The 12,174-nt window shown below is 43.3% G+C and overlaps 1 protein-coding gene across 2 annotated transcripts in view; it reads right to left on the bottom strand.

The window, feature by feature from the left end:
• Positions 1-1,398: 1,398 nt before the first annotated feature.
• The window catches only part of LOC136620560 (oocyte zinc finger protein XlCOF8.4-like), a 17,714-nt gene continuing 6,938 nt past the window's right edge, over positions 1,399-12,174 (bottom strand). The window contains exons 2-7 of one of the 2 annotated variants that reach the window (XM_066595405.1): positions 8,379-8,512; positions 8,100-8,267; positions 7,893-8,016; positions 7,682-7,779; positions 6,332-6,383; positions 1,399-3,054 (exon numbers count right to left, since the gene is read on the bottom strand). In XM_066595405.1, coding sequence (XP_066451502.1) covers positions 2,363-3,054; positions 6,332-6,383; positions 7,682-7,779; positions 7,893-8,016; positions 8,100-8,267; positions 8,379-8,489 — 1,245 coding nt within the window. In that variant the 5' untranslated portion in view covers positions 8,490-8,512 and the 3' untranslated portion in view covers positions 1,399-2,362. Of the gene's footprint in view, positions 3,055-6,331; positions 6,384-7,681; positions 7,780-7,892; positions 8,017-8,099; positions 8,268-8,378; positions 8,886-12,174 lie in introns of those variants that run through there. The other variant, XM_066595406.1, reaches the window with a different exon arrangement.

The raw sequence follows: 12,174 nt of genomic DNA, 5'->3' as shown, positions 1-12,174 counted from the left end.
CCTTATTGAGCTCCTACTGCGGACTATTTGACTTTATTAAACAGCACACAAACAGATAAAACCCTTTCTCTACTGAACATTCTCCATGATTACCTGACATATGGCCCCGTGTTCCCTGATTTATATACTACGGAGTTCACTTGGGTGACGACCGAAGGAATCGTACCAGCCATCTCACATTGGAGCCAATTAGAAGGGGTGAGGTAGTCTCTACCACTTGCATGATCTAAGTAGTTAATGCGTATTTCTAATCCTGCCAAGAGGGATCGATCGTGTTGCTAATATAACTTTTGTTGCTCTTCTTTTTCATTTGGCCTCTAATGGGACCAACAAGTTACTACAGCGGTCACTCTGCTACAAGACCTTCTGTCCACAGTGTTCAATATGAGAGGTGGGAAAGGAACTCCTATTAAAAGGGGTTTTACAGGCAGCGCTGCTGTCAGTGACTCTGTGCAGTGCGGCGTGGCCTGGAAACCCCTTTAATATCCCACTCCAGTAAAGACCTATCCGAACGACTGATTTTTCCCATCTATGTGCCACTTACGTATTTCCCCAACAGCACTTGGACCCGTTATTGACTTTTGCACAGGAAAACAGAGCAAGTCCAGCGTAGGACATAAAACTCTTTCTCTTTATTAAAAAATCCAGATAGACATAAGGAACAAGAAGCGTATGTCTTACATGTTTAACCCTTTGCAATCCAATTTTGGTTTCAGGGTTTCCTAGGGTGCTTTCTCTTTCTGCCATTATACAATAGCGCCATCTGCTGGCTAGAGCCAGTACTGCAGTATGTGACATGCTGGAGAGGCCCCCGACAACAGAGCGGCCAGTAATCTACAGTAAGAATACCCTGCCGGACGTCTTCCGACATCGGAGCTGTACAGCCTTCAATCAGAATGTCTTTGGACGTCAGACAGTGAATTGGAAAGGGTTAAGGCATAATGTATGATGTCGGCACATGCTTCTTGTTCCTTTATATAGGTCTGCATTTTTCAATAAAGAGAAAGAGTTTTTCACCCTACGATGCACTTACTCCATTTTCCTGCGCATATGTTATGGGCTGCAGCCAGTCCTTGCATGGGAGTGACTGCAGAGGAGCTGGTTTTTGGTTTGCATCCCATTATAGACAATTAGGCTATTCACGTGAGCGTTTTTTTCACATGGACCGATGGTCTGCATGAAAAATCACACAGCATTTCCCATTTAAGTTGGATTCACGGACCAGATTCGGACATGATATTTCCACTGCCCACTTGTATTGGACAGCACACAGACGTTTGTCCATATGCTGTCCAATGGAAGTTGCGTCCAAGTATCTCCAGCGCAACTCGCACTTGGCCATCTGAATATGGCCTAAGGGTTCCTTATCCCAGCTTTCTCATAAAAAAAACATTAAACTGTAACAACCCTTTTGGACTCTTTATTCAAAAATAATACACCGATAGTAGAGGTTCAACTCATCTTCAGCTCTGTGAATCAAAGATAGTTCTACCAAAAATGGAGAATTTGTATTAAAAAAAATACATTTCCAGTAGCCACCGCTAACCTCATTACAGTACAGGTTTTCCTGGCATATGTAGGTCATCTGAGAAGTCCAGCTTACACCGTTTTTGTATTGCACAAGTTCTCAAGAGGCTAAAGGGGTTCTCTGGATATGACCTTTCCCATGATGCTCCTGGTCTGTTTAGAATTGGCTACTACCTGACCGCTGAAGCCAATCAGAGGCTGCGGCAGTAATGAGTGATCTCCTGGCATCCCAGTTCGGATGCTGGCAGCCATAACGGACGTTACCGCTGTGGCCTCCAACAGGCTGAGGTGATCAGGTGATAGGCATTCGTAAACAAATAACAGAAGGACCGCGAGAGCTGCAGCACTGGATCATCAGAGGAACAAAAGGTGGAGGGGGATTTGTTATTTGTATAGCGCCAACTTGTTCTGCAGCGCTTTCAGGTAATTTTTTTTATTTATTACCCCCCACCAAGCACTCACAACCTGAAGGTTGTGAGTTCAATCCCCGCACAGTTCAAGTAGCCGGCTCAAGGTTGACTCAGCGTTCCATCCTTCCGAGGTCGGTAAAAGGAGTACCCATTTGGGTACTCAAGCTCTACCATGCTCTTCTAGCTACTCCTATCCTCTTCTAAACAAAGACCAGGAGGACCATGGGAAAGGTCGTGAGCGAGAGCTTAACACTCTGCGCCACATGAGGCCCCTTAACAAAAGCACAGCTACTTTCATTAACACATTTGCAGCCATTTCTAAAAAATCATTTACAACCCCTTGACGTTCTACATCAGAAGGCATCCTTAGGCAGCAGGCCCTACAATAAATTTACACACCTGTAACATTTACTAAAATCTTAACATTAAAATGGCTTCTTCTCTGTGTGAGTTCTCTGATGTTTAAGAAGATGTGACTTCTGGCCAAAACATTTGTCACATTCAGGACATGAAAACGGCTTCTCTCCTCTGTGAGTTCTCTGATGTATAACAACACCCGATTTTTGGCTAAAACACTTTCCACATTCTGAACATGAAAATGGCTTCTCTCCTGTGTGAATTCTTAGATGTTCCACAAGACTTGATTTCTGACTAAAACATTTCCCACATTCGGGACATGAAAACGGTTTCTCCCCTCTGTGAGATCTCTCATGTGTAACAAAACCCGATTTCTGGCTAAAACATTTCCCACATTCAGGACATGAAAATGGCTTCTCGCCTGTATGGATTCTTAGATGTTCCACAAGATTTGATTTCTTGCTAAAACTCTTCCCACACTCCGAACATGAAAATGGCCTTTCATCTCTGTAAATTCTTTCACGCGAAGAAAGATTAGATTTCCTTTCAAAGTGTTCCCCAGATGAAAATACGTGTCGGTCAATCAGCGATTGATTAGATGAAGGTTCCTGGGAACCAGTGGTACCAGAGGTGAGATCTTCGCCATGAAGGACTAAGGGTACATCCAGAGTTAATAAATTAGCTTGTATGGTGTTATATTCTACTTCATGATATGGAGATACAATGAGATATTCATGGGAGGGTCTCATCCAGTCTTCATCTGGAAAAAGAAATAAACTTTTTTATTTTCCTAAAGAAAAATCATGTTTTTTTTTAGTTATTAAATAATCAAGCTTTAATGAAATAATGGCAAGACAAAGTAACAGGATAATGTACAAGGTGGGCCAAAGAAATTTAGCCTACCTCCAATCCCAGCACCCCACTCTTTGTAGGAGGCTATAGCCCTCATAGATATATCTTATCTTATCTTACCCCATCCTATCCATCTATCTATTTATAATGAAAGGGCTACAGCCTTCTCCAAAGAGTGCAGTGCTGGGATTGAAGGTGGGCTATAATATATCAGGGGACAATCCAGAGATCTCTGCTACTAACGATGACATGTCCGTCCATCTGTAGGTTTGTGAGTGACTTACATGCTCTGCTCCTGATCACATGACTGTGAAGTCATCAAAGGTTCTTCATCCCCAGTGAGGATGTTACAGGCTCAGCCCCTGATCACATGACTGTGACATCATCACAGGTCCTGTACGTACACGGCTGCTGTCCAGTTAGGTGTTTGTAAGTATTCCATAGCAACTGAGGCCACAAGGGGTTTGTAGTCCGCCTGTAATCTGCACAAGAATGCAGGACCTTTGATGACGTCACCATCATGTGATCAGGGACGGAGCATGTAAGTCATTCACTTAAAATAAAAAAAGGGCCCAGTACCGTGTTAGCCAGTAGAGCAATGTGAGATTGTTCTCAGGGAGAGAAACCAAATAATCTTGTAGCTATGATACCTTTTAATAACAAACAAAAATGTGTGATGTTACAGCAAGCTTTCGGGGATATCTTGCCCACTTCGTCAGGCTATTGAAAGAAACTAGTTTGGATGGCACACAATTATAACATACAGATGCAGAGGGGAGGAGAACACATTCCTCTTGATCTAAATGAATGTTCACACACAGAAATTTGAGACTGTTTGTCACTCAAAACTTAAAACAACATACAAGCAGAGCTGAAACATACATCGTAAATCAGTCCACTGAGCTCAGGACAGTTTTACGATGTGTCTTATCTCTCCTTCAACCTGCACATGAAAGGAAATGAGGCACCACCTAGTGGATGGCAACATTACTACAAGTCAAGTCATGAATTTTTATAAAGTTTTAAAGCAAAAAAATAAATAAATAATTATGATTCGGAGGAGGACAAAATATGAAAGGTCTGAAGGAGATCAAGAGTGTTTCTGTGTGGCACATTTTGCCACCAGAAACACTGGTACTATAATTTCCTAATAATTACTAGTGTATTTATACTCAGGACTGTCACTGTAACAAGCGGGCACCCTTCAAATAAAAAAAAACAAAAAAAAAACAAAAAACACAGGTGTCCTTGAAGAAACTGCTAATTACAGGTTTCATGCCCACAAACTGATTTTCACCGCGGTTCCCGCGGCGTAAATCCGCTGCTCTTAGGTTCTATTGAACCTAATACCTCAGTGCTCACATGCGCGATTCTGCCGCGGGAAAAAAGAAAAATCGCGACATGTTCTAATTCACCACTTTTTTCCGCCGCGGGAGGTCTCCATTAATTATACAATTCCTAACGGGCACTCGAGTTTTTAAATGTGGTACTCCCGTGGCGGAAATCCGTGTGCATATTCCGTTCCATCCTTGGGCATGAGGCCCTAAAGGGGCTTTCCAGGCAGTGCCCGCTGTCAGTGCTGGGTTACACTGGGGTAGGAGTGGAAGATGTTGTTCTAATCCCGCTGTATCCCAGCACTGTCAGCGTATGCTGCATGGAAAGCCTCTTTAAAGAGTGTTTAGGTCCTGAAGGACCAGATACGTTTAAGTGATTTTACACATGTAGTGGTTTTATGGCCCCGTTTTTTTGGGGGGGCGGGGTGGGGGTTACCAAAATTATTCTTGCTTCGATTTTTAATACCTTTTTCATTTATTTAGGTTCTTCGTGGTTCTTTCTGTATCTGGTTTGATTCTCAGTTTTGGCCTTTACCTGTTTACACAGCTTTCCTGAACCCGTTTATAGTTATGTCTTACCCGGATGTCGCCTGTGTTAGGGAAAAACTCCCGTTAGTATGTCATCCGGCATCCAAATTGAAATGAGTACTCATCATTGTTTAAAGGAGATGTCCCGAGGCAGCAAGTGGGTCTATACACTTCTGCATGGCCATAATAATGCACTTTGTAATGTACATTGTGCATTAATTATGAGCCATACAGAAGTTATAAAAAGTTTTTTACTTACCTGCTCCGTTGCTAGCGTCCTCGTCTCCATGGAGCCGACTAATTTTTGGCCTCCGATGGCCAAATTAGCCACGCTTGCGCAGTCCGGGTCTTCAGCAGTCTTCTATGGAGCCGCTCGTGCCAGAGAGCGGCTCCGTGTAGCTCCGCCCCGTCACGTGCCGATTCCAGCCAATCAGGAGGCTGGAATCGGCAGTGGACCGCACAGAAGAGCTGCGGTCCACGAAGGTAGAAGATCCCGGCGGCCATCTTCAGCAGGTGAGTATGAAGACGCCGGACCGCCGGGATTCAGGTAAGCGCTGTGCGGGTGGTTTTTTTAACCCCTGCATCGGGGTTGTCTCGCGCCGAACGGGGGGGGGGTTAAAAAAAAAAAACCCCGTTTCGGCGCGGGACATCTCCTTTAAGTAATACCGATCGGCAGGGAGAATGAAAATGTGTACAGCTGCATTTAGTGTACAATTCATCTCCGAGTTTATTGGTCATTGCAAGTTCTTTTTATAGACATATCACATATTTAAAGTGACGTTGATTCTGAGCCAAACATTACATAGGTGTTTACATCATTCAATAGCCTGCCACATGTTTAATCACCCTGACCTCTTGACTATTCACTGCATTGCATGAACTCTACTTGTAAAGACCTCAGACTGTTAAATGTCTTCAACTGACTTCAGATGGCCTTCTGAGCGCTGTTTGTCCAGTAGGCACCCCATATCTTTCAAGTGTCTAACCTAACGACATGTTATTTTGGTGTGGTGGTCACCAGTTAAACACATGATGGCACTCACATCGCACACAAATATCAGGTTCTAATTGTGGTGGTATTGCCATTAGCTTTCTATCATGTAACCTTCCCTCTAAATCGGCATTTGGGCTCCAATCTTTTCTATGATTGTATTATTATTAATCCATAATATATCACCTTGTACCGCTGCCAAGCAACAAGACGGAATATTACAGAACTGAGTGAGTTATTAGTAATAATGATGATCAGAAGGAAGACTTCCTATCAGTTATCCCAATAATAGAGACATTTATAATCAAACAAGATTTATGAAAGGCTCTTACCATTCACCGATACGGGCTTATAGAGTCCACTCGTTATTCCACCAGAACTTTCCTGCAAGAATCCCAAATTAAAGACATGAGAAAAAAGAAAAAGCCCCCTTGCTTATCTTATATCCAGATGGAGGTCCAAAATCCCTAGAAGACATGAACCAATCTGCCCTAAAGGAAGAATTTTCTGCTCAAGTGGTGATCAGGCCGGATCAACATTTAACATGAAATGCTCGGAGTCTATCTTGTAGGGGACGCTCTGCTCATTAACTCCAGTTCTGAGGTTATTTAACAGAATCACAGCTTTTACAGTAAGGAAGCCTTTTATCACCACTGGAGATTGAACCTTCCTGCCTCCAGTCAGAGGGCCGCTCTTGTCCTTTAGAAGTCTCTTCCCAAGACTAAAGAAATCACATTACGTTTGATCTTTCCTCATCAATGCAGATCTTCAGATCTCTTATGACTTTTTATGCTTCTCTTTGCACTTCTACCGACTCACTGAGTTGTATATTCCAGATGAGGCTGCACTAATGTTCTATGACGTATTAGGATCATGTACCTAACTAGTGAGCCAATGACTCTTCAATACATGACAGTATTCTGCCTTAGAAGCAGCTGACTGGCATCGTGGAAGTATGTGATCCCTGCATTGCGAACCCTAGCTTCTTTTATGAAACCAGAAACCATTTGCAGCCACTACCGACCACAGCCAACAATACTCAGATGACTTAAAGGGGTTGTCCCGCGCCGAAACGGTTTTTTTTTTTCCACCCCCCCCCCCCCCCCCCCCCCGTTCGGCGCGAGACAACCCCGATGCAGGGGTTAAAAAAGAAAACCGGACAGTGCTTACCTGAATCCCCGCGCTCCGGTGACTTCTTACTTACCTGCTGAAGATGGCCGCCGGGATCTTCTCTCTCGGTGGACCGCAGGGCTCCTGTGCGGTCCATTGCCGATTCCAGCCTCCTGATTGGCTGGAATCGGCACGTGACGGGGCGGAGCTACAAGGAGCCGCTCTCCGGCATGAGCGGCCCCATTCAGAAAAGAAGAAGACCCGGACTGCGCAAGCGCGTCTAATCTAGCGATTAGATGCTGAAAATTAGACGGCTTCATGGAAACGAGGACGCTAGCAACGGAACAGGTAAGTGAAAAATTTCTTATAACTTCTGTATGGCTCATAATTAATGCACAATGTACATTACAAAGTGCATTAATATGGCCATACAGAAGTGTATAGACCCACTTGCTGCCGCGGGACAACCCCTTTAAAGCATATAGTATACTACACTGCTGCCGGAGAAGATTAGTAGAAAGCTCCATTACATCAGCCTATAGAGGATTTACAGAAATCTCAGCTTCATCTACCTGATGATCCAGTGGGACATGTTCCTCTTCCTCTGGACAATCCTGGGAATATAGAGGACTGGGACATCTCTCTGGGGGATTTGTCTGACTGGATCCATCTATAGGAAATAACCAGAGAGACTGAATACATTATATATCTGATGATCAGATGATGGTGAGACTAGCCGACCCTCAAAACTGTCCTCTACAATCAATGAAGGTCTCCTCTTACCCGGTGATGTGAGGGGCTGCATATCCTCCATCATGATGTCCTTGTACAGATCCTTGTGTCCTTCTAAATACTCCCACTCCTCCATGGAGAAATAGACAGTGACGTCCTGACACCTTATAGGAACCTGACACACACAATATACCGTCATCCTCCAGACTTTTCCCTTGGCGGTATTATATAATGCCCCCCATTCCCAGCAGCACTCACCTCTCCGGTCAGCAGCTCAGTGATCCTGTGGGTAAGTTTTAGGATCTTCTGCTCATGTATCAGTGAATGAGATGAAGGCTCGGTGATGGGACTCTGGGTCCGGCTCCATCCTCCTGACTCACGGGGGGTCACACACTCACCAGACGACTTCTTCACTACTGTGTAATCCTGTGGATGGTGAGACACTGATCACTACATGGAGGCTAAGAATCCTTCACCTTTCCCGTCATTCCCCTGTTTATTACTAGAGATAAGAGTGACATCATGTGAAGCTCTCACCTCCCCAGTTATCCAGTAGATGATCTCCATGGTGAGGTCTAATATCCGGGCAGCCATGTGGTCTCTGTCCTTGTCTATCCTTGGTGGGTCATTGATGGAAAGGATCATCATCTTTATCTCTGAGAGTCCTGTACCTAAGGAATCCGAGGGAAAACAAGAACATCTTCCATGAAGAGTCTCACTAATAGAGAATTATAAATTCTATTTATTAGTGAGGTCTTTCCCTTGCGGCATCTGAGAGGAGGTTTGCCGTCATGGGGGAGGCCACAGGGAACTAAGATGGTTGTCATGGATGGCTCTGTGATCTCTCCCAACAACGACAGAACATGGCTCAACTCGGTCGAGCGCAGTGCAAAAACACAAGCAAAAGTCAATGATGGTAATAGTTCCCAAGTAATATGTCACGTGACGCCAGTACCTCTTCTCGAGCAATCAGTAACTTGTTTTAAATAAAAGAGTCCACAGCCAGAAAAATAGAGGTACACGGTTATTCTTTACTCACATAATCCAGATTTGATTTTCCAAGCATAAAGTACGTTGATAATTTCAGGGATAACACTTAGGATAATCTCCTTCCAATTTGACTCTGTTACACACACACGTTCCTAGGAGTCACTTTCCCACCTGATATCTAGGTGTCCTCAGTCTCAGTTACCTGATACACGATACCCGGGGGTATGATCCTGACACGGTGGGAAACACACAACTCTGCTTTTCCTTACTTGCTAGTTACGTCCTCTGACTGTTCTAGCAGGAATCCTCAACTCCGAGCTTCAGTCCCCAGAGGGGATGCATCCCACAGCAAAGTGAGATAGGCCCATGGCTCTGCGCAGGCAGAAGCAAAATGAGCTTCAGCGTCCCCGACACATCCTTCTCCACTGACTACGTCTCCGAAATCCCTCTCCTACTCTAGACTCCACCTCCCAACTACTCTAAAACTCCCACAATGCCACACACACAAAGTTATGAAAGACAGACTTGCCACTACAAAGCTTGTTAGCATCAACACAGAACAAAAACCAAACACGAGTACACACAAATACACAAAAGACAGACATAGACAAAGACACTCCAACTCTGGGCCACTACACCCTCACTAACATCTCCGCTCTCCAATCTATAATGAATGCAGCAGTCAGGCATATCATTCTAGGCAGTCACTACACTGATACCTCCACGCTGTGCCAGTCACTACTGTGATTGCCCAGCCACATTTAAACTCATCACTCTCATTCATAAAGCTCTCCACAGTGCTGCACCACCCAATATCTCTTCCCTCATCAATGTCTACTGTTTTACCTGTGCTCTCTGCTCTGCTATTGGCTTTAGACAAAGTTTCTCTGTAATGTGAACCTCCCACTCCAGTCTCCAAGATTTTTCCTGAGCTGCACCATTTCTCTGGAATGTGCTAAAATCTCAGACAATCAAGTTAATTTCACCCATAATGTTAAGCATGCCCTAAAAACACATCACATAATAAAAGCCTATCATGCCAACCTTTTCATGGCAAAACTGGTACACTGGAGAGTGACTTTCTGGCTTCCTTCTCCAGCAAACCATTGGCTTACTTCCACTACACTGATGACATCATAATCAGCTGGACCAACACCTAACAAGAACTAATAAAATTCCATGAGAGATTCAACGCATTTCACCCCACCATAAACCATTAAGCTACTCATATACCGAAATCAACCACCATAAAAATTTCAAACTCAATACAGACATCCCTGTACCGAAAACCTATTGATCGGCCCACTTACATCAGATGGGACAGTTCCCATCCTAAACACATCAAAAAGTCCATTGTCTACTGCCAGGCCATCAGATATAATTGGTTCAGCTCCAACCCAACAGACAGAGAGGAACATCTATACCACCTTAAAAGGACATTTTTAAATCAGGGCTACCATCCCACCTCAATTGATGACCAAATCACCAGAGCCACCAGGAGACCCAGAAGTCAACTACTCCGATATAAAGAGAAGGAAGGAAACTGTCGTGTGCCTCTAGTAGTGACCTACAATCTACAGCTAGAGGTGCTAAGGAAAACCGCAAAGAAACTCCATCATACCCTGCACAAGGATGACCGTCTGAAAACCATATTACCGGACCCTCCGCTTCTGTGGTACAGGCAACCTTAAGGAAATTGATAGTCAGGAGAACATTGCCCTCCGACACACAAAAAGGAACTTATCCCTGTAATGTAAGGAGCTGTAAGACCTGCTCACATGTACGGACCACAGACAAGATACAAATCCCCACCACACAACGGGACTATAAGATCCCAGGGACATTCACATGTTCTATGTCCAATGTTGTGTACCTGATCATATGCAGTAAATGTTCTGTTGGGGGCCTTTATGTGGGGGAAACAGGACAAAAACTGAAAGCCAGCATGAGATTGCGTCATGCGACTTTGTAGCGCTCTTTTGCTGGGATTATTTTGGGGAGGGGGACTTGAAATATAAGCCCTACCCCGAAAATAAGCCCCTTCTGCATGAAAAAAAATTAATAATACATCACCTATCAGACTCTGTCAGCTCTGGCACACTTTTCTGTAGTCTTCAGGCAGCCCTTCCTGAATTAGAGGTTTAAAATCCCTGCCTCCAGGAAGCGCTGGCTCTGACTGGTTTTCAAATGCCGCGGCTCAGCCAATCAGAGCCAGTGCTCGATGAACCAATCACAGCCATTCATTGGCTCTGATTGGTTCTTGAGCACCGCGGTTCAGCCAATCAGAGCAATCGCTTGCTGGAGGCGGGGTTTACAAGCTGCGTTACCAGCAAGCGATGTTCTGTTGGCACTGAGAACTGCAAGCAAACCTGTCCGGAACTGCAGAGACCGGTGGGAGGGACCCAGACGGTGCCTAGTGGGTAAGTATTGCTTTTTAATTTTTTTTGCATAGTGTAGCTAAGGCTTATTTTCGGGGTAGGACTTATATTTCACATTGTAAACAGGATAATACATACATTATATACACACACACACACACCTATATAATTTAACTATATATAAAACTATATACACCCTCTAGTACATATATACAGGATAATACATACATTATAAATACACACTTGTATTATATAATTATATACACCCTCTAGTATATATATATACACTGTATACAGGATAATATATATTATACACACACACACACACACACTTGTATTATATAACTATATACCCCCTCTAGTACATATACACACTGTATATAGGATAATACATACATTATATATACACACACCTGTATTATATAACTATATACCCCCTCTAGTACATATATACACTGTATACAGGATAATACATACACTATATATATACCGTATATATATATATACACACACACACCTGTATTATATAACTATATACACTCTCTAGTACATATATACACTGTATACAGGATAATACATACATTATATATACACACCTGTATTATATAACTATATACACCCTCTAGTACATATATACACTGTATACAGGATAATACATACATTATATACACACACACACCTGTATTATATAACTATATACCCCCTCTAGTACATATATACACTGTATACAGGATAATACATACATTATATATACACACCTGTATTATATAACTATATACACCCTCTAGTACATATATACACTGTATACAGGATAATACATACATTATATACACACACACCTGTATTATATAACTATATACACCCTCTAGTACATACATACACTGTATACAGGATAATACATACATTATATACACACACACCTGTATTATATAACTATATACACCCTCTAGTACATATATACACTG

Source organism: Eleutherodactylus coqui, chromosome 3 (assembly GCF_035609145.1).
Source record: "Eleutherodactylus coqui strain aEleCoq1 chromosome 3, aEleCoq1.hap1, whole genome shotgun sequence".
Classification (NCBI taxonomy): Eukaryota; Metazoa; Chordata; class Amphibia; order Anura; family Eleutherodactylidae; genus Eleutherodactylus; species Eleutherodactylus coqui.
This window is presented reverse-complemented; position numbering and strand designations above follow the sequence as displayed.